Below are 27,807 nucleotides of genomic sequence, written 5' to 3'. Positions count from 1 at the left end.
AATCCCAGGTAATACTTATATCTCATCCAAAGTTAATCAGCCGGTACTTTCGCGAAACAGTCCCTCAAATACTCCTCAGTGGTACCCAACTACCATACCAAAAAACAGTAAAAGACCTTGGAATAATCTTGGATGAACACCTAAACTGGGAAGAACAAACAGTCACAGCTTGCTGGAAATCACTCTCCTCCCTACATGCAATTCAAAAACTTATGAAAAATATTTCCAACCCACGTTAAACAAAAATTAGTCCAAACACTAATCTTGCCTAATCTTTACTACTGTGATGTAGTTCAACATGGCACAAATAGTAAAAATTCGAGATGCCTCGAGCTAGTGATGAATGCTTGTGTTAGATACGTATGCAATATTCGGTTGTATGATCATATCAGTCCTTCATACTCCCAGCTAGGTTGGATACGCCCACATAAGGCACGCAATCTCCACACGATGTGCTTACTTCATCGATTTCTTAGCCACGGGTGCCCCCAATACTTATCTTCTCACATTAAACACCTATCATCATTCCACAACCGCAATACCAGATCGGATGCGTCTAGCATCTTGGCTGTACCTTTACATAACACAAAATCATTCTCCGTGTCATTCTCCATCTCAGCCATACGACTATGGAACGCGCTCCCCTGTGATCTGCGTCTTATCCAGAACCACTCAACATTCAAGAGGGAACTCAAGACTTAAATATTAGGGATGGTATAGCCACCATTGTTGTGCCCCTCTAATCTCTTTCTTTCTCCTCTCCATCATAGCTTCGAATTTTACAATTCTATTTCTCTTCCTCTAACCTATCTACCTCTTCTATATCTCTTTCACCCCATTCTATCGTCTTATGTCTCTGCTTGATGAGAATAACTCACAACCTGCAAGAATATAACGAGAAAATTTCCAACTAGCAATAGGACTGACATTCATAAAAGAAAAATATGTTTACTTTCATATACATAGTCATTACTATTTCTATTTTTCTCAGACCTTAGGTCTGGTTAAAAATGGAAAGTGATGTGGACCTTCATCAAGCGTGACTTCCTTTTAACTGTACGGTATATGTTACATTGTATTTAGGAACTTTCAGGTTATTGAACATGTATCAGTAATTATGGATTTCTGTAGTTGTATATATACGTTTGGATGTAGCTGTATTGCGTTGATGTACTGGTGGATATTGTGTGGTATGACTCCTGTAGTTGATAGTATAATCGGTATAATGTCAACTTTATCCTGATGTCACATGTCCTTGACTTCCTCAGCCAGTTGGATGTATTTTTCAGTTTTTTCTCCTATTTTCTTCTGTATATTTGTTGTATTGGGTATGGATATTTCGATTAGTTGTGTTAATTTCTTCTTTTTATTGGTGAGTATGATGTCAGGTTTGTTATGTGGTGTTGTTTTATCTGTTATAATGGTTCTGTTCCAGTACAATTTGTATTCATAATTCTCCAGTACATTTTGTGGTGCATACTTGTATGTGGGAATGTGTTGTTTTATTAGTTTATGTTTTATGGCAAGTTGTTGATGTATTATTTTTGCTACATTGTCATGTCTTCTGGGGTATTCTGTATTTGCTAGTATTGTACATCCGCTTGTGATGTGATCTACTGTTTCTATTTGTTGTTTGCAAAGTCTGCATTTATCTGTTGTAGTATTGGGATCTTTAATAATATGCTTGCTGTAATATCTGGTGTTTATTGTTTGATCCTGTATTGCAATCATGAATCCTTCCGTCTCACTGTATATATTGCCTTTTCTTAGCCATGGGTTGGATGCGTCTTGATCGATGTGTGGCTGTGTTAGATGATACGGGTGCTTGCCATGTAGTGCCTTCTCTCTCCAATTTACTTTGTTCGTATCTGTTGATATTATGTGATCTAAAGGGTTGTAGAAGTGGTTATGAAATTGCAGTGGTGTAGCCGATGTATTTATATGAGTGATTGGTTTGTGTATTTTGCTAGTTTCTGCTCGTTCTAGAAAGGATTTTCTTAAATTGTCTACCTGTCCATAATGTAGGTTTTTTTATGTCGATGAATCCCCTTCCTCCTTCCCTTCTGCTTAATGTGAATCTTTCTGTTGCTGAATGTATGTGATGTATTCTATATTTGTGGCATTGTGAACGTGTAAGTGTATTGAGTGCTTCTAGGTCTGTGTTACTCCATTTCACTATTCCAAATGAGTAGGTCAATATTGGTATAGCATAAGTATTTATAGCTTTTGTCTTGTTTCTTGCTGTCAATTCTGTTTTCAGTATTTTTGTTAGTCTTTGTCTATATTTTTCTTTTAGTTCTTCTTTAATATTTGTATTATCTATTCCTATTTTTTGTCTGTATCCTAGATATTTATAGGTATGTGTTTTTTCCATTGCTTCTATGGAGTCACTGTGGTTATTCAATATGTAATCTTCTTGTTTAGTGTGTTTTCCCTTGACTATGCTATTTTTCATACATTTGTCTGCTCCAAAAGCCATATTTATATCATTGCTGAATACTTCTGTTATCTTTAGTAATTGGTTGAGTTGTTGATTGGTTGCTGCCAGTAGTTTTAGATCATCCATGTATAGCAAATGTGTGATTTTGTGTGGGTATGTTCCAGTAATATTATATCCATAATTTGTATTATTTAGCATGTTGGATAGTGGGTTCAGAGCAAGGCAGAACCAGAAAGGACTTAATGAGTCTCCTTGGTATATTCCACGCTTAATCTATATTGGCTGTGATGTGATATTATCTGAATTTGTTTGGATATTAAGTGTGGTTTTCCAGTTTTTCATTACTATGTTTAGGAACTGTATCAATGTAGGATCTACTTTGTATATTTCCAATATCTGTAGTAACCATGAGTGGGGTACACTATCAAAAGCTTTTTGGTAATCAATGTATGCGTCGTGTAGCGACCTTTGTTTAGTTTTAGCTTGATATGTCACCTCTGTATCTATTATCAGTTGCTCTTTACATCCTCGTGCTCCTTTGCAGCAGCCTTTTTGTTCTTCATTTATAATTTTGTTCTGTGTTGTATGTGTCATTAATTTCTGTGTAATGACTGAAGTTAATATTTTGTAGAGTGTTGGTAGGCATGTTATGGGGCGATATTTAGCTGGGTTTGCTGTGTCTGCTTGATCTTAAGGTTTCAGATAAGTTATTCCATGTGTAAGTGTATCAGGGAACGTGTATGGGTCTGCAATGTAACTGTTAAATAATTTAGTTAGATGTGAATGTGTTGAGGTGAACTTCTTTAGCCAGAAATTTGCTATTTTATCTTTTCCAGGGGCTTTCCAATTGTGCGTAGAATTAATTGCTCGGGTGACTTCATGTTGCAAAATTATCACTTCAGGCATTTGTGGTATCATCTTGTATGTGTCTGTTTCTGCTTGTATCCACCGTGCATGCCTGTTATGTTGTACCGGGTTTGTCCATATGTTGCTCCAGAAGTGTTCCATGTCTGTTATGCTTGGTGGATTGTCTATTTTAATGTGTGTGTTATCTATTGTTTGGTAAAATTTCTTTTGGTTTGTGTTGAATGTTTGGTTTTGTTTCCTCCTATTTTCACTTTTTTTGTATCTTTTAAGTCGTTTGGCCAATGCTTGTAATTTCTGCTTCTTTTCATCTAATTGCTCTATCGCTTCTTGTTGTGAGATTTTACCTAACCTTTTTTGTTTTTTGTCTGATATTTCATATATAAATTGTGTTAGCTGTCCGATGTCTTTTCTCAGTTTTTCTATTCTGATCTGTAGCCTGTGTTGCCATGCTGGTTTTGTGGGTTTCTTCTGTGTGTTGGTTGGTTCTGATCTCTACCTAGTGTGTATATTTAGTGTAGTGAGTGCTCCTACATAAACCAGTAGTTGTAACTCTTCCATAGTTGTATTTTCATTTATTTTGTTGTGGATGATTGTGTTGATAGTTGTTATTGTTGTTTCGACTTGTGGGTTATTTGGTGGTCTATGCAAGAATGGTCTAATGTCTGTATTTGTGTCTTTGTATTCTATATATGTCAACTGAAATTTTTCTTCTATATCTAACATATGTGTCACTTCATGTTCTATTTGTGCTTGTTCTGGTGGCTGTCTTAAGATTTTGTTTTCCTCTGATTGTTTAATTGACGCGTTTTGTTCTTTGTTTGTTTTCTCTGGGATGTTTGAGTCCATTACTGTATTTTCTTCTTCTTCTTCTTCTTCTTCTTCTTCTTCTTCTGATTGCACATTATTTTATTCCAGTATTTGTTGTACTTGTTGTTTGATGTTTTCTAATTGTGACTGGGGTATCCTGTTATTTTTTATTATTACACGGATCTGATCAGCTAGTCGTTGTTCTGTTAAAAATTTTAATTCCTGGTATCTGGTAATAAATGTTGTGTATACTTGTGATCTGTATCCAGTTGTGTTGGTTCCTAGGTTTGTTGCTTGGTAATAACAGAACATGTGTCGATTAACTTCATCCGACCATCTCATCCTCTGTCTTTGTTTTCCTTCTAGGGTGGTTGCAGGAAGCATATCCTGCAAAACACCTCTATTTGGATTTAAATCATTTTCCAGTTGGCTAGCAGTGTCGTTTCCATTGTGGGCGGGCATAGGGTTCAAGCCTCGTCCCCGACCATGACGGCGCTTGTCTGAGGCTTCTTTAGTTCTGTCCTGAACCGAGTAATCACACTAAAAGGGGGGTTAGCCCTGTTAGTGGTTTGTTCTTTTCGTCGCCTTTTACGACTGGCAGAACATACCGGAGGCCTATTCTTTTCCCGGGCCTCCACGGGGTTCATTATTATTATTATTATTATTATTCTTGATTGTTATAATTATTTTTTGATTGTTATAATTATCATTGTACTACTTTTATAATCTCTATTTTTTTTCTTTAACATTAATACTGTATAACATGTTATATGTCCTTAATGTTCTGTAGAAACTGAAATTTGTTGAATCTGAGTATGCCTGGTTAGGTGTAAGAGAGGGCCTGAAGGCCCTAATCTTGCTAGGTAAAATAAATGCATAAATAAATAAATAAATAAATAAATAAATAAATGAAACCCACAGTTTAAAAGCTATTGGTGCAGATCAATTGTTCATTTTTGAAACGAAGGACTTTTTTTGGTTAGAATTGCAGGCAGAATGGGAGGGTTACTACATGTGTTCATGGAATTCTGCAGGATACGTATGCAGTTGCCTATTAAATCAGAAAAATGATGACAACCATCAACGATTTGTAAGAATATGAAATGGCACAGTCATATAGCCTCAGCTGTAGGTAAAGAACATATTAGACTCTCACTCATTGTTAGTATACTAGTGAAATGCAACCACTGTACATAGCAGACTACTTAAAATCACTCATGCAGTTCATCCTAGAATATTGCGGAAGTGTCCATGTAGGACTAAAGGAGGGTGTGGATATTAAACGTACAGAAAGAAGGGCAGAATGAATGGTCACAGGTTTGTTTCACACACATGAGGTGTCACAGGGATGCCTAAAACACTTAACTGTCATATACAAACAACGGTAAGTTTGTGTTCATATGTAGCGAATGCAGTGCAAGGAAACAAACTGATGTGTGCAATGCACATCCTGAATGTTTTTAAGAAACTCATAGTATTGTAAAATGTCATGCTTTGGTTTTATTTATTTCTATTAATTTAATAAGATTAATTAGAGGAGGCTAGAATTGAAGTGTGTGGTAAAATGGGACACAGAGGTGTCCTCTTTTGTTAACTCTTCTAATTTTTAAAATTTTTATTTACTGATTTACTTGTTTGTATTTTTCCAGGTGATTGGTGGGATGATACCTCATGCAGGACCATGTTGACACCTCTCCACCCATTGTTAGTATTGTAATAATTGTTCATAACATATCATAATAGAATGTCACTAATAACAGGTTGTCTGTACTGTAAAAGTTTTATGCCAGTTGTATTTCACAAAGTCGAAGAAAGTTGTTGAAGAGACAGAAGTATAGTGAGATAGTGAGAAGTCAATAGTCAATGGTTGTAACATTACCTGACTTTTATGTCGGTGCTTGGCAGAACATGTTGATAATATTAAATAGGGAAACTTGCTAATGTTCGTGCTGAACATTAGGAAGTGTTTTCCTATTTAATGTCAATGATTATATTTATTTATAATAAAACACACAATAAAGGAGTTTTCATACACAGCTAAGAGTTTTGACATTCATGATCCCTTATCAACTGGCTGTGTTTATTTAAATCATCATATGGCTATAATTGGATATAGAAGTTGTAGTCATAAAATGAAATAATTTGGACCAAAAGTCCTTGTCTTATTTTAAAATTGCTAACTTGAGCTCCACTGTTGTATCCCATCATGCTAATGCTTGTATACCAGAGTGCCTCCTCTTCAGCTGTCTCTCTGATGGTGTCCAGTTATCATACTAGCTGGATGTTGTCAATGTTATTATTTCTGTGCTAAGTAGTCTGTTAATGACATAAGTTTTTGGGTCATCTTTACTTCTGGCCAGTACAGTCATGTTGTATCCATTGCGTACTGTTACCTCTATACTTCCATACCTATTCTTAATATTTCTATCATTTTCTAAACGCTTCATGTACACACTTAAGCAAAAGTTGTGATGAGCTGCAATTCTTGTGTAATAAACTCTTTTTAGTGCCCTTTGACGTGTGTTATCACGCTGCCTTGTTTTTGGCAAATATTGAATACTTACATGTCCTTGTACGCCTCTCTTCCGCTTACAAAGTTGAAGATCTAATTTCACAAATGAGTGACTGGTGTAGTGACTAATGTTATTTCTCCTATTTCTTCTATCATATAAAACTCAACAAGATCATCCTACAAGTGTCAAAAGATATTGAAGACTCATGACATTGTCATTTTTAAAAGTGGTTACATTTGTGGAGTGATCTTACATTTGCATAATATTCATGGTGAATAAAAGTTTGTCTACCATCACTTATAAATTTCTATAACTACACTATTTTATTGCCCAGGTATATATTTGTATATAATTAATGTTTTTAATCTTTGTTATGTAGTGCTGGAAATTTAAAACAAATACACTTAACTTTCTGTAATTCTCTTGCAGTTGTCATGTTTCAAAGTTGACTCCAATTATGTACACAAAGTAAGTGATGCTAGATTTTATTGTAATATCTTCCGTGATACAGTGGTTCTCTGTAATACTGCTTGTAAAGAGCATCAGCTCCATTATATATGGATCACATTGGAAAATGCTTCTTAATAGTACAATCAGCAAAGAACTTGGTCTCATCATGTTGGTAAGAAGAATGTCAGAAAAAGGCTCCACTGGCTTGTTTCCAGCTCTGAATGACAGTCTTTTACAGATTTGTGGTTTTTATTGTCATTACTTTATTTATGGTTATTATTTTATAATAACAAGTGAAACAAATCCGCAGTAGGTTCCCTGTAATGCTGTGACATGTTGCAGCTTAAGAGTTGTACATTGTACCTAATTCTCACAGAATTTATTTGTATGCTTTGTTGAATTATAGGAGAGCTGGAATGATGTGGGGGCTGATTCTGTTTAACAGTTTCAGTTAGTTTTAACATAACAAAATCACCACAGAATCCTAAAGGATGAAAACTGGCTTTCACAGTGTTGCATAGCTGAAAACATTATACCAAGAAGCTGTATATTGTTTATTTTTTCCTGTTGTGGTGGTCCTTGTGGAACATCATAAAGTTCTTTCTCTATGTTCCATAATGGCTTAGTATCAAAGTACTCACAACTTCCCAGAGATAAGCTTGCACCATATCTCATCTGATATACACAGTATTTGTTAGAGAGCTGATAAAAGTTTGAGGCGCAATTCTTGGGAGTGTAATCAGTTGTTTATTGAGTAAATAACCTCTTTCTCATAGCACTTCAGACATTGTCGTTATGTGGTCTCATACAATTTTGAATCCTTTGCGATGGACCATCAAATTTCAATTTATAACAAAGACAGTAAGTGTTCACCCACTTTGTTTGAATCATATAGAGGTTTACTGAACTGTGAGACATCTATAATAGCACATTCCCTAAAGAGACAAATAACTATTGCTAGAAACTTATAGGAAAAATGAATGAGACTTCCAGTATTGTTGACACTTGAGATATTTTTACACTGTCTAAATTAAATTTCATTCAGAGTTTATAAAGCTAAAAGAAAATAAATGACAAGTTGTAGAGTAGGCTTTCGTTCAAACTTCTGTCCTTGTATAGAGAGAGTTTACCTCGTGCAGTAAAAATGAAACGCCATGCAGTCTCTGTGGCACACATACAGATATTTTGCATTTTAGGTGTTGTTGTTGTTGTTGTTGTTGTTGTTGCTACTGTTGTTGTTATTTTCTTTGTCATTGTCTTTAGTCTTCAAGCTTGCTTGCTAGTGCTCTATTCTGTGAAAGCTTCTTTATCTTTGCATAACAACTGACACCCATATCCATTGAATCAGCTTGCTGTTAGTTTCATTTTCTATGGATCATTTGCATGGTAAATCATAATGCTGTGGAACAAGTCATTTTATGTTCACATTATAAATTACTTTGTAAATATGGTTACATGCGTATCATTTACTATTACACTAATAATTTACTATTACACTAATAGAAACTCTTCTATGGAATTGAAGGAATTGTCAAGCAGAAACATTTTCTTTTTGTTTTTATCCCTGGATAAGCGTTTAAAAAAGTTTGATTGCAGGAGTGTGCACCCCTTTTTTGGGCTAAAGACAACCTTATGTTGCGTGATGTGTCAAACCTTGGTCTTTCTCAAAATTTTATACCCTCCATGCTTCTCTCCATTAAGTAACCATCTTTTTTAAAGTTTTATGTCTACTAAGAAGTAATTGTTACTTTTCAAGACATGAATGTAGTGTAAGATCATGGAATATCTTTTAGTTGATAAATGTCTTTGCTTAAGTTTGTGTGTACAGTCTAGAAAATGAATATATAGTTCCAGCTTTCCTAAGGAGTGCAATAGAATTGCAGAGATATTCCCCATTATGCAAGTTGAGATTGTAACTTACCAAGGTGTTTTTTGTCATTGACTGATGAATAAACTGAAATTATGGTTCCTGGAAAAGGCAAGTGGGAATTTGTGATCAGTTCAGGAGAAATTTAAAATTAAAACATGTGTCAAGAAAAGAATTTCCATGTCACTAAAATTCTTCTTGGCAATGATAGAGGAATTTTTCACATCCTTGACAGAAGAAATGGAGCAGGATAATGTGTTAATGAAACATAACAGGTTCACATTAATTTTACTTATGACATAGACTTGACAATTAATGAAGGAACTTAGTACACCAAATTTGATACCAGATTTTAAAATAATAATATACAGGGTGAGTCAGGAGGAAAGATACACTCTTTGAGACATGATAGTATTAGTGATTCTGAACAAAAAACTTCATATGGACATATGCCTTATTGTAAATGCTTTCTGAGATAGAACACATTCAATATCATTTCTGTACATTTTTCTTTAATAACACGAAAATAATTCCAATCCCAAAGAAAGCAGGCGTTGACAGATGTGAAAATTACCGAACTATCAGTTTAATAAGTCACGGCTGCAAAATACTAACGCAAATTCTTTACAGACAAATGGAAAAACTGGTAGAAGCCGACCTCGGGGAAGATCAGTTTGGATTCCGTAGAAATGTGGAAACACGTGAGGCAATACTGACCTTAAGACTTATTTTAGAAGCTAGATTAAGAAAAGGCAAACCTATGTTTCTAGAATTTGTGGACTTAGAGAAAGCTTTTGACAATGTTGACTGGAATACTCTCTTTCAAATTCTAAAGGTGGCAGGGGTAAAATACAGGAAGCGAAAGGCTATTTACAATTTGTACAGAAACCAGATGGCAATTATAAGAGTCGAGGGGCATGAAAGGGAAGCAGTGGTTGGGAAGGGAGTGAGACAGGGTTGTAGCCTCTCCCCGATGTTATTCAATCTGTATATTGAGCAAGCAATAAAGGAAACAAAAGAAAAATTCGGAGTAGGTATTAAAATCCTTGGAGAAGAAATAAAAACTTTGAGGTTCGCCGATGACATTTTAATTCTGTCAGAGACAGCAAAGGAATTAGAAGAGCAGTTGAACGGAGTGGACAGTGTCTTGAAAGGAGGATATAAGATGAACATCAACAAAAACAAAACGAGGATAATGGAATGTAGTCGAACTAAGTCGGGTGATGCTGAGGGAATTAGATTGGGAAATGAGACACCTAAAGTAGTAAAGGAGTTTTGCTATTTGGGGAGCAAAATAACTAATGATGGTCGAAGTAGAGATAACATAAAATGTAGACTGGCAATGGCAAGGAAAGCGTTTCTGAAGAAGAAAAATTTGTTAACACCGAGTATAGATTTAAGTGTCAGGAAGTCGTTTCTGAAAGTATTTGTATGGAGTGTAGCCATGTATGGAAGTGAAACATGGACGATGAATAGTTTGGACAAGAAGAGAATAGAAGCTTTCGAAATGTGGTGCTACAGAAGAATGCTGAAGATTAGGTGGGTAGATTACTTGACTAATGAGGAGGTACTGAATAGGATTGGGGAGAAGAGGCGTTTGTGGCACAATTTGACTAGAAGAAGGGATCGGTTGGTAGGACATGTTCTGAGACATCGAGGGATCACCAATTTAGTATTGGAGGGAAGTGTGGAGGGTAAAAATCGTAGAGGGAGACCAAGAGATGAATACACTAAGTAGATTCAGAAGGTAGGCTGCAATACGTACTGGGAGATGAAGAAGCTTGCACAGGATAGAGTAGCATGGAGAGCTGCATCAAACCAGTCTCAGGACTGAAAACAACAACAACAACAACAACAACAACACAAAAAACTGCACACTCCAACAAAAACTGTGTTAGTACACAATACAACTAAATTAAATTTGCTACAAAAAAGGGCCCTATTTATTTTTTTGTCTAGGACTAACAGTTTCCTGTGCAAAGAGATCACGAGAATATTGAAACTATCACGTGACTTGCATGTGCTGTAGCTTAGGTACTTTTTTAGACCAGTTTGAGGGAGTTTTCTGACTTTATAGATGACAAGCATACTGTATCAAAATGTTCCTCTCAGTTTTCTCTATATTACTGTGGTACGTTGTAAACTAAGACAATGAATAATACAGAAAATAAATAGAAATGTACATTAAAAGTGTTCTATCTCAGAACCCATTTGGAATAGGGCATATGTCCACATAAAGTTCTTTTGTTCAGAATCAGTAATGCTATCACCTGTCAAAACACGTACCTTTCCTCCTGACTCACCCTGTATAAAGTCTGGTTCCTCCAACCATCACAAACCAACCAACCAACCAACCAACCACCTTGTATAAAAACATATTTAAAAAATGTACACATTAATGTAAAACCATTTGATAAGGTTTGTTTGTATTTACATCAGTTGTACATGGCTGAATGGACAGGAAAAGCAATAAACAAAGGAGTAAAAAGAATATAGAAGCTTTGTCTGGACTTCTCATAATTTCTTCGTAGTTTGATACCTTATTACCTGCACCAGTTGTTCTGTTATGTTCTTTGTTTCCCTCTTTCATTTTTCCACTAGAATCTTCCTTTCTTCCCAAGATCGTTGCCTTCAAGGATTCATTTAAGGGAACTATTAAGACTTACAATGTTTCTGAAGAATGAAGAGTTTCTACAGATCGCTTTGAGGGCATTCTTATGTTTACTTTTCCTGGTAAAATAAACGTGGTCTTTATGTCTGAAAAGGATGGTCTAAAATTAGGGTGTTACCAGTCTTGACTCCTGGTGGTTACACATGAAGATCAAATACGAAAAACATTAAAACCTGGAAATCATTCCTTGAACAGTAGAGATATGTATGTTGGGGAGTAAAAATACAGCAAACTCACATATTGATCAGAGAGTGGCAGATTGTAGTAGAATATGTTGGTATGTCAACAATGAAAATGAAATGAGGGTTGACATTACATGAATGGTAGATGTCCACAGGGTGTTATCTCCCAGATTCAGAGAAATAAGAAGATACACTGGCAATGATCAAATAGGAGGTGGGTAGATGCAGAAGCTACATGAATACCCACTGCTGAGACTACAGTGCATGGAAAAATCTAGAGAAATCTCTTTCCAGCATTGGACATCAAATGGCTGATGATGACAGTTACAGTAGTTTAACATTCAAATCACAAGTGAATATGATTTATGATTATTTCTCTTAATCCTACATTTGATCTATGTATTGCAAAAAATCAGATGCAGCATCTTTTGAAGCACTTTGGATTTATGATCAAATATCCATGCACCTTTATGAGCAAGTTGTGCTCTTACAAGTGAGAGTCCTTTGACAGTACTTCACTATACTAATGCCTCATGATACATACTTCATAAGATTTCAAGTAGAAATGAGCATTTTTTCAGTTGCTTACCCATGGAAAGATAATGCTCCTGTAATAATACACGTTTCAACATTGCTAATATATTACTAAGCAACTATCCTGGATCCCGTTTCCTGGTGACAGCCTTTGTCAGACAAAGAAAAACACACACACACACACACACACACACACACACACACACACACACACACACAGAGAGAGAGAGAGAGAGAGAGAGAGAGAGAGAGAGAGAGAGAGAGAGAGAGAGAGAGAGAGTGGGGGGGGGGGGGGGCAGGGAGAGGGATAAGGAGAGTGATGTGCGGGTTGCCTATTGAATGGCTGTGGAATTACTGACAGAGTTTAAAAATTTTAAATACTGTCATAATATACTCATTAAGTGGTATATTCTTATATTAGAAGTTTAACACAATAAAACAAGTATTAAAATTAGAAACTGTGTATTTGTCTTGAAGAAGCATAACTGATGGCACACATATACCTGGACTTCATTCATCCATTTTTTGAGAGTGGGAGCACTTAGCCACTTCCAGTGAACTGTACACATAGCCTTGAACTTTTACAAAACTTTTTTCTCTGGTACCACAGACAAAATGATGAAAGGAAATAAGTTTGTTTACTAAATTTTCTCTGTCCCAGTAAAACTTCAGCATCTGGTATCAAATTTTATTACTTCTTCACTGCCGATTATTTGCAACATAGTTTGCACACACTATTCACATATATCACTGAATGTAACAGCAAAATTATTTCATTGTAGGGCAGAGAGTTCGGGAGATATGACATCATAGAGATGCTTAAAGAACTTGCTTTTGCTTAAAGTAGAGTGCAAACTTCCCAGACTATATTTGTGCAGTGTTTCGTAATGAGTGCACTTAGTGACTTCCAACAAACTTGCAGCATAATTTCAAAGCTTTTCTAAACTTTTTCTTGCTTGTTCATTGTTAAATGTTTAACTGATTAAACAATGGAATGTCCAGGTGGGAATATCAACAGTGTAAGGAAAAGATAGATTGCTACTTACGTAAAGATGACCCACCAAGTTGGGGACAGGCACACATATTCACAAATAAGCTTTCGGCCACAGCCTTTATTAGAAAAAGAGAGAAAAATGCGCGCGCACGCACGCGCACAACTCCCTTTCATGTCACTGTCTCTTGTAACTGGAGTCTGGATTCTATAAGTTGTGCATAGCCTTTCACTTCCTGTGTTTTAACTTTGAAACCTTCTTTCTTTTTTGTGGCCTAATCGTGTATCTTCACAGGGTTGGCATGCTAATCTCGATTTGGCTCTGTTATTGGTACAGAATGGGCTGATAACCCATCCTGAATCCACCTGTCCACCCTTCCATTTAATAAGGCAACACACTTAAAACTCAGCATGGTAACCATCCTGTTCGGGGGGGGGGGGGGGGGGGGGATGTTCATCAAGTACCTGCACAGTGATAGCTCCCTGACTATATGAGGATCCTACTGTTGATGCCTGAGCTGAAAATACCCCGTGTATGCCAAAGAGTATGTGTCTGTTGTGACGGGCACGGGGATTCAAGAAATGGATTAGTGGCCAGGTGGCCATTGCTGAGACTAGGTGGTGCCTGTGGGGGAGCCAGTGTTCAGAGTGGGTGGCAGCATAGTGGATGAGCTGCAAATGAAGCGGATCACGTTATCTTCCTCTGCTGGCCATACGGCCCCAGCAGTCTCTGCGAGAGGACAGTCCTCTTTCAATGCAGAAAGATATGGTTCTAAAATGTTCCCTTCCCTGGCTAGGCCATGGGAGGAATGTAGAGCTAAGTGGCAAACAGAGCAGTACTCCCTGTGATACTTGGTTTGTACAAGGACTGATGGTGATTGCTTCTTGGCCACAAAGCCCATATTGTGTGTGGAGAATGTAGAAGACAAGTTTGGGAAGTGTCAACCATCTGTAAAATGAAAATTGGGTCAATTTTGATCAAAACAGCATCCCCTGCCCAGTCATGGGCATTGGTTGTAACAAGGTAGGTGACATGTGTGACTTTCACTCCTCATAATAGTCTAAATTTGGATCAGGGTGTTATTTTCCTCAGAGACTTGTTCTTACAATCTGGTGATGTGCTATGTGCCAACTTGGAGCAATGAGGTGCACACTTTGCATTTCATGTACATATGGGGCCAAAGGACAATAGGGTTGCTACTGGTGCCTGCATCTTGGGCTTTGAGGGTGATTCATTGCCCGAAAAGGCCAAGGTGATGGTACACTGACGCAATGTGAAACCTAATGTCCCCCCAACTTCCCTCCCCCCCTCCCCCCCTCCTCCCCCCATGCAGTGCTTCCAGTGTCTGAAATTCAGGCACACATCTTTGCATTGCAACACTAGCCCCATCTATCAAAACTTGATGAGTGCTGCATTCAAACGCTCCTTGTGCTCCTCCCCCCATCCATGTCAGCTGTGGAAAGCGCATTTCTCCCTCCCTGCTCACCAGATACCACTGTTTTCCAGAGATATGTATATAATAGAGGGAAACATTCCACGTGGGAAACGTATATCTAAAAACAAAGATGATGTGACTTACCAAACGAAAGCGCTGCCAGGTTGATAGACACACAAACATACACACAAAATTCAAGCTTTCGCAAACAACGGTTGATTCATCAGGAAAGAGGGAAGGAGAGGGAAAGACGAAAGGAGGTGGGTTTCAAGGGAGAGGGTAAGGAGTCATTCCAAATCCGGGAGCGGAAAGACTTACTGTAGGGGGAAACAGGACAGGTATACACTTGCACATACACACATATCCATCCGCACATATACAGACACAAGCAGACATTTGTAAAGGCAAAGAGTCTGGGCAGAGATGTCAGTTGAGGGTGAAGTACAGAGGCAAAGATGTTGTTGAATGACAGGTGAGGTATGAGTGGTGGCAACTTGAAATTAGCGGAGGTTGAGGCCTGGCGGATAACGAGAAGAGAGGATATACTGAAGGGCAAGTTCCCATCTCCGGAGTTCTGACAGGTTGGTGTTAGTGGGAAGTATCCAGATAACCCGGACAGTGTAACACTGTGCCAAGATGTGCTGGCCGTGCACCAAGGCATGTTTAGCCACAGGGTGATCCTCATTACCAACAAACACTGTCTGCCTGTGTCCATTCATGCGAATGGACAGATTGTTGCTGGTCATTCCTACATAGAAAGCTTCACAGTGTAAGCAGGTCAGTTGGTAAATCACGTGGGTGCTTTCACACGTGGCACCAACAAGCAACAGTACCTCCATTATGACAGCTGTCACCCATTCCACATCAAACGGTCCCTTCCCTACAGCCTAGGTCTTCGTGGCAAACGAATCTGCTCCAGTCCGGAATCCCTGAACCATTACACCAACAACCTGAAAACAGCTTTCGCATCCCGCAACTACCCTCCCGACCTGGTACAGAAGCAAATAACCAGAGCCACTTCCTCATCCCCTCAAACCCAGAACCTCCCACAGAAGAACCCCAAAAGTGCCCCACTCGTGACAGGATACTTTCCGGGACTGGATCAGACTCTGAATGTGGCTCTCCAGCGGGGATACAACTTCCTCAAATCCTGCCCTGAAATGAGATCCATCCTTCATGAAATCCTCCCCACTCCACCAAGAGTGTCGTTCCGCCGTCCATCTAACCTTCGTAACCTCTTAGTTCATCCCTATGAAATCCCCAAACCACCTTCCCTACCCTCTGGCTCCTACCCTTGTAACCGCCCCCGGTGTAAAACCTGTCCCATGCACCCTCCCACTACCACCTACTCCAGTCCTGTAACCCGGAAGGTGTACACGATCAAAGGCAGAGCCACGTGTGAAAGCACCCACGTGATTTACCAACTGACCTGCCTACACTGTGAAGCTTTCTATGTGAGAATGACCAGCAACAAACTGTCCATTCGCATGAATGGACACAGGCAGACAGTGTTTGTTGGTAATGAGGATCACCCTGTGGCTAAAAATGCCTTGGTGCATCCTGGCATGGTGTTACATTGTCTGGGTTATCTGGATACTTCCCACCAACACCAACCTGTCAGAACTCTGGAGATGGGAACTTGCCCTTCAGTATATCCTCTCTTCTCGTTACCCGCCAGGCCTCAACCTCCGCTAATTTCAAGTTGCCGCCGCTCATACCTCACCTGTCATTCAACAACATCTTTGCCTCTGTACTTCCACCTCGACTGACATCTCTGCCCAAACTCTTTGCCTTTACAAATGCCTGCTTGTGTCTGTATATGTGCGGATGGATATGTGTGTATGTGCGAGTGTATATATGTCCTTTTTTCCCCCCTAAGGTAAGTCTTTCCGCTCCCGGGATTGGAATGACTCCTTACCCTCTCCCTTAAAACCCACATCCTTTCGTCTTTCCCTCTCCTTCCCTCTTTCCTGGTGAAGCAACCGTTTGTTGCAGAAGCTTGAATTTTTGTGTGTGTTTGTGTTTGTTTGTGTGTCTATCGACCTGCCAGCGCTTTTGTTCGGTAAGTCTCATCATCTTTGTATATATATATTTTTTCCCGCGTGGAGTGTTTCCCTCAATTATATATATATATATATATATATATATATATATATATATATATATATATATATATCTGAGAGAGAGAGAGAGAGAGAGAGAGATATGTGGTGACATCGCCCTCTTTGGCACTGTGTTCATGTCAGTTACACCTCCTGCAGTAGGCCCTCAGGGCCACTAAACCATGTCTGCCCCCCCCCCCCCCCCCAGGCTGAGGGCATTCCTCTTGCTGCTTCCCCCACATCTGCTTTGGGTTCGAAGGCTTCCCAGCCACCAGGAACACTGGTCCTCACTTCCCAATTGGAGACAAATGAGACAAATCACCTTCCTCCAGCTTTTCTCACCAGGTAGGGTGTCTTTGGGACACTTTCTTCCAAGGTTTCCTCTGATCTACAGTTAGACACCAGCCAGTGACTGGAGTTGTCACAGGCTGCTGATCGCAGGGCATCGCTATTATCATCATCATCATCATCATCATCATCATCATCTTTACGTGAAACTGATTCAGGGAAGCCTTCACCATCATTGAAATCCTAGAGGGAGAGAAAGACAAGGAAAAGTCCAAGGAGGACAACATTCCATTGGCCCCTATGCCATTAATCCTGCCAGTTTCACTCCTGTGGCTGAGGCAGAGATTCCGGCAGCACCCGAGGCCCCGGTTTGCATCACACATCAGAACCTGGAACATACGTATATTTATGCCATAACCCCTCAGCCAGTGGCAGCAGAAGACCCTAAGGCATAACCTGCCCCCTTGGTACCTTCACGACGTTACTGTACATTGACAACATTATTCTCCATTGGAATTGTAGCAGTTTTTTTCCACCACCTGGTGAGCTATGTCATTTTTAAACAGTTCCCCTGTCTTCTGTATTGCCTTTCAGGAGACTTGGTTTCCAGCAACTCTGTCTCCAGCCCTTCATGGATATGGGTGCTACTATAAGAATTGTGCTACCTATGACAGGGTGTTGGGTAGACACATACATGCTAGACAGTCTGTATAGCGAATATGTGCCTATTGATACTCCTTTGGAGGCTGTGGCTGTTTGAGTAAGGGTATTTCAGGATATTACCATCTGCAAGGTTTACCTCCTTCCCAGTGGTGAAGTGTCTCAGAACATATTGTGTGCATTGGTTTCTCAGCTGTTCCCACCTTTCCTAATCTTGGATGATTTCAATTCCCATAACCCTTTGTGGTGTGGAACCAAGGAATACTGGCAGTGGTAAAGGCCCTGAAAATTTAGTGGCATAACTTGACCCTTGTCACACACTTCAGTGTGGGTCATGGAAATTTCTCAGCCATTGACCTTTCCATTTGCTGCCCTTGTCTTCTCCCATCCCTCCACCGGATGGTCCACAGTGACCTTTGTGGTAGAGACCATTTCCTGATGTTCCTGTCCCTCCCTCAGCATCACTGCACTGGACATCTGCCCAGGTGTACCCTCAACGGTGTTGACTGGGGTGTTTTAGCCTCTGCTGTCTACCTTGGCTCCCCGCTGCATGTAGATATTGATCGGGCAGTCGTGAATACAACTACAGCCATTCTTTCAGCAGCTGATTTAGCAATCCCCTGTTCCTTGGATCTGCCATGACAGAAGACAGTACTGTGGTGGTCATCAGAAATAAGAGAGGCCATTAGAGATCACAGGCAGGTTCTCCAATGCCACAAGCAGCACCCACCAACGGAGTCCACCAACGGAGCACTTCATTGCCTTTAAGCAGCTCCATGCCCAGGTCCATCACCCGATATAAAGAAGAGAATGCCTTCGCAGGTTTTGGCTAAGGTCCGACATCTCTGTTGATACCAGACGTCTGCAGTTGTACCTAGTATTACTGTGAATTGTACTGACTATGCTGACCCATATGCTGTCACCGAACATTTTGTTCTACCCTATGCTCACTTTTCAGCATCTGAGAATTTTCAACCTGCCTTTCATGTTCTAAAATGGCAGATGAAGTGAAAATAATTTTCTTTTACTACACGCCACCTGGAGCCATATAATGCTCCATTCAATTAGTGGGAATTCATCAGTGTCCTAGTCCACTGGTCTGGTAGAGCCCCAGGGCTGAACACATCCACAACCAAATCAAGCATCTCCTGGTGAATTGTCAGTGTCATATTTTTGCATCTTTAACTGCATCTGGAATGAGGGTTAGTTCTCATTGCAATAGCTTGATTATGGAAGTCTGTCATATGGTTCGGCTTTGCCTTCAGCATTGGATCTGATACACCACTGTAAGACTCAATTTGCGACAGGAGCCTTTTGAACTAGCCTTTTGAACAGCTCACTCGTGGAGACTGGGATCCTTCCATTGTTGATCAGACACCAATGAGCTTATCAATTATGCTTCTCCCATTTCAACTCCCCTAAACATCCAAACTACTGTCTCCTCTTTCCAAACATGGTAATCCACCTCCGCAAAGGCAGCCCAGATCAGGGATTATGATTGCAATCGCATCCAGTCTATCCTCGCTGAAGTTGAGTCATTTCCTCTTTCACCTCTTCTCTGGACCCACTCCTGCACACCTTTCTGGTGCGTCCCTCGGCTACAGCTTTGTCTTGACCTATCACAAGGTGTGAAAGACTGTTCATCCTAAGGCCCTCGTCAGCAATTTTTCTCCAACCTTGGTGCATCCCGGGGTTCAGAAGTAGTCTACACTGATGGCTCGATGATTGCTGGTCTTGTAGGCTTTGCGTATACTCACATGGGACATATTGAACTGTGATCCTTGCTGAATGGCTGTAGTGTTTTCACTGAGGAGTTGGTAACCATTTCTCATGCTCGTGAGTGTATCTGTTCCTGTACTGGTGGGGTCCTTTCTCATCTGCAACTACTTGAAATTTTGGGTAGTGGAAGTTTACCTAGGTATATTCACATTTCCAAAATGTAAATGTTGCAGGTCAATTTCTGTTGTGCTTATGATAAAAAGAAGTTGTATAGATTCAGGAATTCAGGCTTTCATAGACGAACTCTTTTATATATGATAATGCAGGCTTTCTCAGTGAATCTCGATGATAAAATCTTCTTGGGTTAACAGCCGAGTCAATGTGTTGTTCTCCAGCAAGTGATCAGTTTGCAAGCTCTCAACCCGTGCTACCCTCGCCATCCCTTGGTCATTGCCATCTAGGATTCCCTGTATGCCTTGAACAGTGTGGATGCTCAGTGACCTTTGTCTGGACACCGGGCCACATCAGGATCCCGGGGAAGGAACTCACTGATAGTCTGGTGAAACTGACTAGCAATAAACCAACTCTTAAGATCGTTATTGTGGAAACGGACCTCTGTTCAGTATTATGCCATCGCGTTTTAGGTGCCTGGCCAATGGAGTGGCTCACTCTGACTGACCAAAAAAGCTACAGGTGATTAAGGAGATCAAAAATCTGTGGAGGTCCTCCATGCAAGGACTCTACTGTCCTTTGCTGGCTCTGCATCGGCCATACTTGGCTGATTTACGGTTATCTCCTCCGTAGGGAGGACCCACCCCATTGTCGTTGCGGCTCCCATTTGATGGGGTCAACATTTTACTGGACTGTCCCAATGTAGCTGTCCTGCGGCGGACTCTTAATCTCCCTAACTCGCTACCCCTGGTGTTAGGAGATGATGCCTCAGTGGCTGTCTTAGTCTCACATTTTATTCTTGAAGTGGGCTTTCACCACTCTTAATTTAAGGGAGGGCTGCTGAACCTTATCAGCCCATTTAGGAGTTGGTGGAACACTGTTGCCTCCTCTGCCCAGACTGGAGTGCAGCTGTCGGGGCTTGTTGCTCGATGCTGATCCTCATCCTTCCTGCTCCTTTACTCTTCTTCCCCCCCTCTTGCGTGGTCTGTTAGACTTGTTCATCTTTTATCTGTCTGTGCTTCTCTTGCCTTGCTTGTGTTGCTAATCTTCCCAAGGCAGTTTCTGAGTGGAGTACCTCTGGTAAGTGGTGGGGGCTGGGGGATGTATTTGCCCTCATGGCACTCTGCTTTCAGGGGCATCCAGCTGCTCCGTTGAATGAGTATCTTGCCTGCCTTTCTTCCTCTGTTTCCCTTTCTTCCTTTTGTCCCATATCACAGCTTCACTGACCCCTGGTAGGCTTTGGGGTTTTCTTCCCCTGGGTTTTGCACACTAGACTATTTCTGATCTACAGTTATCCGGGCCTGTCTGTTTGTGGAAAAAAGAAATGATGACCTAATAGTCTGGTCTGTTCAATCATCCAACCAACGTGCTCTTACCCCTATTGTGCAACTACCCCAGCTCTGTGCAACTACCCCAGCTCATGATTGCAAAAGATGGGGTGTGCTTTTATTTATTTTTGTGTTGTATCAGATTACTGGGGGTAAAAACTGACTACACTGAGAGAGGCATAAAACATATCATAAAACCTTTTGTAGCGCAGATTGTAGCATACACATTAAGTTGATGTGAAAGGGAGTTTGACGTGTCTAGAATGTCCACCAGTATCTTATTTTCATACCCTCTCTTTTTTTAATGGGACTCCAAGGTCATTTATAGCAGGTACTATTCACATTTTGTATGCTTGCAAATCCTTTGAGAATTATTTTAGGCTTTGTTAGGATTTAAAATAAGTATGAGGTACTCATAGGATGTGTTGGGAAGTACTGTATTAGAATGTGAAAGAAATGTGTTCACTTCATTTCACATTTATGTGAAATATTTAAGATGCCTTAATTAATGGACATAATTGTGGGAAGAAAAAGTGAAATACAAATATGAAACATAGATAACTTTAGAGGTGGTATGCAGGTACATGTTTATTCCTAATGAAAAGGATAATAAGGAAAACTAATTAATGTAACAGGATAGAACTTGACATTAGTTTAGTTCCATGGGCCAGTAGCCTGTTGCTGCAATGGTACAGAATGGGCCTATTTATTGGCTGTTTAACATAATTCATGTTGTAATGTGGCTTCTTGCTGAACAGTTATGGGTTGGTTTACTTAACAGTAAAATCGAAAGAGAAAAGCTTCGCCCAGAGTTAGATTTTCAGTAGTTTTCCTAAATCACTTTGTGGAAATGCTAGGATGATTCCTTTGGCAAGGGCTCTGCAATTTCCTTCCCCATCCATTCCCAGTTTGAGCTTGTGGTCCATCTCCAATGACAAAATTGGCAATGTGAATTTAAGGCCTAATTTTCTTCCCTTTTCCCCTGCCTAAATTACTTTCTCCATTCTAAGGCCTCCACCACCACCACTCACTTGCCTTTTATAACAGTATTACTCAGAAGTCCAATACCTGTGGAAAATAGAGATGTTCTTTCTCATTTATTCTTTTTGTTCACAGACTCTACCTCCGTTTTGAACGTATTGATCCAGTCATCCATGATGTATGAGCAATATAAGTTTGACATGACCAGTGGTGTCAATATGTACCCTTTTTCCTTTTACCTACACAGTTAAGTTTCTTAATGGTGGAGCTGTTCATTCCTACCACCCATTACACTCACAATTTTAATACCATAAACATTGGTGTCAAACAGTTATCTCTGGTATTTCAGAAACTTAGTTTACCACTTATGACAAGGTTTACATCTTTGAAGGTAGAGGCATGAAGCAATTCTGAGAGTGAGTGTTCCAATTTCTGTGTCCTCCATGGACAGTATGTGTTAACCTTGGATTCTTAAGTTTCTGTAACTGGTTCTTGTTGTATGTCATGCATTTCTTTCTCTTCAGAGAAAGCCGCTTACTAGCAGGTGTTGTTCTTGTTGTGGTCTTCAGTCCAGAGACTGGTTTGATGCAGGTGTATTGTGTGCATATTCTGCCTCTCCTTCCTAGATGTCAGAAACACATCCCCTTGCCTCCTTCCCATTCTCCATCCTCTTTCTCCCCTTGCCTCCTCCCCATTCTCCATCCTCTTTTTCCCCTTGCCTACTCCAACCCAACCATCACTCCAGTTGAGCTGCAGTGCTGGCACAGTGTTGTCAACTGGGACATGGTAGCCATACAGATGTGCATGTGTGTACTGTAGCCTGATGGTGGATTCATATAAAAGATAGAAAAAAAGTTCATAGTCTTACGTGTTTATCGATGACTTGGAGCACCCACTGTTCCGGGAGTTATTACCTGTACTTCTTAAATTGTTTGTTTTTGAGAAATGAGTCTTAAAAATACTTGCTACATCTGAGTCCTCTTATCATGTCCTTAGGTACTGTGTGGAAATGGAGTTCAAACTGCAGCATGGATAGCCTGCAAGTGTCCCAGAGCCAGCCACAGCCACAGTCCCAGCAGGGGGGCAGGGCGACGACCACCAGCAGCCGGAGTGCGTCGCCCTCTCTAGCCCGGGTCCTGCAGCAGCAACATGCATCTATTGGGTGAGTGTTCTGTAGTAAATGTTTAATGTATGTGCTCTTCCATTCTTCAGAGACTCTTCTAAACAATGAATGATTTTTTTGTCATTTAAATTTACAACTCAACCCTTCCCTTAGCTTCACTGGAGGACTCAGTATGTTGGTTTTCCATCTTGTATTTGTGGCTGTCTCTATTATTCTTAAATATAAAGAACAAATTATGTTAAAATGTAAGTACTTTAAAGTTACTTAAATATTATCAATAATCGAACTGGTGGGTCTCTCTCATCCTGGTATCAACTTATGTAGATCACAACTCTTTCTTTTTTTTTCACATATTTCTTCTGTTCTTATCTGCAGATGAAATATAATAAATTTTGTTTGAGGTGCTCATCTGTTTCTGGAAATGTATTGAAGTTTTACCCTCTGCCCTCCTGCCTCCCCCCCCCCCCCCCACCCTTGCGTCCCCCCCTCATGTGGCCCCTCAATTCCGGAACACAATTTTTGTAATTCTTCTATATTCAAATAAGTTCTCAACTCACAACAACAGATCATAAACAAAATTTTTCAGACAACCTGTTCATATATAACTTTTTAGTGCTTGACCAAAATGATAAGTTTGTACTTAACTTGAGATAGCATCGTACAGAGTCTCCGTAACAACATTACCCCCCCCCCCCCCCCCCCCCCCCCCCCGGTCCATAGTCATCACACCTGTGCTGCAGAGGTCTGCTTGTGTCTGTATATGTGTGGATGGATGTGTGTGTGTGTGCGCGAGTGTATACCCGTCCTTTTTTCCCCCTAAGGTAAGTCTTTCCGCTCCCGGGACTGGAATGACTCCTTACCCTCTCCCTTAAAACCCACATCCTGTCGTTTTTCCCTCTCCTTCCTTCTTTCCTGATGAGGCAACAGTTTGTTGCGAAAGCTTGAATTTTGTGTGTATGTTTGTGTTCATTTGTGTGTCTGTCGACCTGCCAGCACTTTCATTTGGTAAGTCACATCATCTTTGTTTTTAGGTATATTTTTCCTTCGTGGAATGTTTCCTTCTATTATAACTATATCTTGAAAGCAATTCATAAATTAATTTCACAGTTTTGTTAAGGTCTCATGTGGCCTAAATTCAATGCATTTCTTTCAATGTCAAATTGATGCATACAATTGCCATCAATTTTCTTACATTAGTCACCTAAAAACAAAGGTGATGTGACTTACCAATTGAAAGTGCTGGCAGGTCGACAGACACACAAACGGTTTGGAAGTGGGTTACGTATTATTGAGCATATATATATATATATATATATATATATATATATATATATATATATATATATTTTCTAAAAAGAAAGATGATGAGACTTACCAAACAAAAGCGCTGGCAGGTCGATAGACACACAAACATACACACAAAATTCTAGCTTTCGCAACCAACGGTTGCCTCGTCAGGGAAGAGGGAAGGAGAGGGAAAGACGAAAGGATTTGGGTTTTAAGGGAGAGGGTAGGTACAATCACAAGGGAGGGGTATCTGTTGAGAGGCCAGACAAATGTGTGGTTCCTGAAGAGGGGCAGCAGCCTTTTCAGTAGTTGCAAGGGCAACAGTCTGGATGATTGACTGGTATGGCCTTGTAACAATAACCAAAACGGCCTTGCTGTGCTGGTACTGCGAACGGCTGAAAGCAAGGGGAAACTACGGCCGTAATTTTTCCCGAGGGCATGCAGCTTTACTGTATGGTTAAATGATGATGGCATCCTCTTGGGTAAAATATTCCGGAGATAAAATAGTCCCCCATTCGGATTTCCGGGCGGGGACTAATCAAGAGGATGTCGTTATCAGGAGAAAGAAAACTGGCGTTCTATGGATCGGAGCGTGGAATGTCACATCCCTAATCGGGCAGGTAGGTTAGAAAATTTAAAAAGGGAAATGGGTAGGTTAAAGTTAGATATAGTGGGAATTAGTGAAGTTCGGTGGCAGGAGAAACAAGACTTCTGGTCAGGTGACTACAGGGTTATAAACACAAAGTCAAATAGGGGTAATGCAGGAGTAGGTTCATTAATAATGAATAGGAAAATAGGAATGCGGGTAAGCTACTACAAACAGCATAGTGAACGCATTATTGTGGCCAGAATAGATACGAAGCCCACACTTACTACAGTAGTACAAGTTTATATGCCAACTAGCTCTGCAGATGACGAAGAAATTGAAGAAATGTATGATGAAATAAAAGAAATTATTCAGATAGTGAAGGGAGATGAAAATTTAATAGTCATGGGTGACTGGAATTCGACAGTAGGAAAAGGGAGAGAAGGAAACATAGTAGGTGAATATGGATTGGGGCTAAGAAATGAAAGAGGAAGCCGCCTGGTAGAATTTTGCACAGAGCACAACTTAATCATAGCTAACACTTGGTTTAAGAATCGTGATAGAAGGTTGTACACATGGAAGAACCCTGGAGGTACTAAAAGGTATCAGATAGATTATATAATGGTAAGACAGAGATTTAGGAACCAGGTTTTAAATTGTAAGACATTTCCAGGGACAGATGTGGACTCTGACCACAATCTATTGGTTATGACCTGTAGATTAAAACTGAAGAAACTGCGAAAAGGTGGGAATTTAAGGAGATGGGACCTGGATAAACTGAAAGAACCAGAGGTTGTACAGTGTTTCAGGGAGAGCATAAGAGAACAATAGACAGAAATGGGGGAAAGAAATACGGTAGAAGAAGAATGGGTAGCTTTGAGGGATGAAGTAGTGAAGGCAGCAGAGGATCAAGTAGGTAAAAAGATGAGGGCTAGTAGAAATCCTTGGGTAACAGAAGAAATATTGATTTTAATTGATGAAAGGAGAAAATATAAAAATGCAGTAAATGAAGCAGGCAAAAAGGAATACAAACGTCTCAAAAATGAGATCGACAGGAAGTGCAAAATGGCTAAGCAGGTATGGCTAGAGGACAAATGTAAGGATGTAGAGGCTTATCTCACTAGGGGTAAGATAGATACTACCTGGAGGAAAATTAAAGAGACCTTTGGAGATAAGAGAAACACTTGTATGAACATCAAGAGCTCAGATGGAAACCCAGTTCTAAGCAAAGAGGGGAAAGCAGAAAGGTGGAAGGAGTGTATAGAGCAGGGGCGGGCAAACGTTGCACGCGGCTCATGAGCACACAGCGCTGCACGTGTGCTGCTCGCGTGCAATCGTCGAACGGGACAGTGCCGACAGCCTGCAGGTTGCGGCAGTGTAGTACCAGGCTAAGCTGCGGACGTTGAAGCGAAGCGACCACTACGTAGTGAACGTTGTATTTCAATAACCGGAAAATGCAGAGTGAATCAAGGAAACGGAGAATTGGAGATTTGCTATCTTTTAAAAAGGAATGGGAGAATCATTTGTTCTCTGTGGAAAAACGTGAAAATTGGAAATGTATAATATGTGACAGTATTCTCGCTGGTGAGCGGAAGTTTAATATTGAACGCCATTATAATAAATTTCAGCATGTTGTCGTCCTTAGTGCAATAAAAGAGGAATTTCTCAAGAGATTTGGGGATATATCTTACTTATCCCAAGGTTTTGAATAGTTCTCGAGAGAATCTGGTTTCTGTAGATGATATTCATCTCAGTTTGCAAATGGAATTAATAGATCTACAGTGTAATTCTTGTCTGAGAGACAAGTTCCTTTTGGCAAGACGTGTAATAGATTTTTATCACGACTTTCCACAGCAAGAGTTTCCTCGTCTCCTTCGTGAAGCCATGAAGATAGTCAATGTTGGGCTCGACATACTTTTGTGAGAGATTTTTTTCTGTTATGAAAATTAATAAGTCCCGGTTAAGAGCAAACATCAGTAATGAAAATCTACATAACTGTTTGCGTTTGTCTGTATGTAGAAATTTTGTTCCAGACATTAAACGTATTATAAACTCCACCTGTGATAATTAAATAAAACGTGTCGTAGGTAATAGGTACTCTTTCAAACCATGATTACTTTCAAGCACTCCTACTAACCTTATTCCATCATTTAATAAAGCAGGCCAGGAAACAAAACGCATTACAGGGGAAGAAGCGGAGAGACGGTATGGTGGGGAGGGGTGAGAAGCGGGTGGCCAGCTTGCGCATGTGTGCACCCAGAACACCTGTCAACTGCACACGTGCATGTGCACCGCACACGTGCAGAATTCCTGCCCGCCCCTGGTATAGAGGGTCTATACAAGGGCAATGTACTTGAGGACAATATTATGGAAATGGGAGATACGATCCTGTGTGAAGAGTTTGACAGAGCACTGAAAGACCTGAGTCGAAACAAGGCCCCAGGAGTAGACATCATTCCCTTGGAAATACTGACACCCTTGGGAGAGCCAGTCCTGACAAAACTCTACCATCTGGTGAGCAATATGTATGAGACAGGTGAAATACTCTCAGACTTCAAGAAGAATATAATAATCCCAATCCCAAAGAAAGCAGGTGTTGACAGATGTGAAAATTACCGAACAATCAGTTTAATAAGTCACAGCTGCAAAATACTAACACGAATTCTTTACAGACGAATGGAAAAAACTAGTAGAAGCCGACCTCGGGGAAGATCAGTTTGGATTCCGTAGAAATACTGGAACACGTGAGGCAATACTGACCTTACGACTTATCTTAGAAGAAAGATTAAGGAAAGGCAAACCTA

General features: G+C 40.1%; 1 protein-coding gene across 6 annotated transcripts in view; it reads left to right on the top strand.

The window, feature by feature from the left end:
• LOC126187357 (transmembrane and coiled-coil domains protein 2) overlaps positions 1-27,807 on the top strand; it is a 204,529-nt gene that overhangs the window by 37,458 nt on the left and 139,264 nt on the right. For all 6 annotated transcript variants that reach the window (XM_049928390.1, XM_049928391.1, XM_049928389.1 and 3 more), the window contains exons 2-3: positions 5,764-5,818; positions 23,004-23,169. In XM_049928390.1, coding sequence (XP_049784347.1) covers positions 23,036-23,169 — 134 coding nt within the window. In that variant the 5' untranslated portion in view covers positions 5,764-5,818; positions 23,004-23,035. The remainder of the gene's footprint in view (positions 1-5,763; positions 5,819-23,003; positions 23,170-27,807) is intronic.

Source organism: Schistocerca cancellata, chromosome 5, assembly GCF_023864275.1.
Source record: "Schistocerca cancellata isolate TAMUIC-IGC-003103 chromosome 5, iqSchCanc2.1, whole genome shotgun sequence".
Lineage (NCBI taxonomy): Eukaryota > Metazoa > Arthropoda > Insecta > Orthoptera > Acrididae > Schistocerca > Schistocerca cancellata.
The sequence above is the reverse complement of the archived record's forward strand: the minus strand, read 5'-3'. Positions and strand labels throughout refer to the sequence as shown.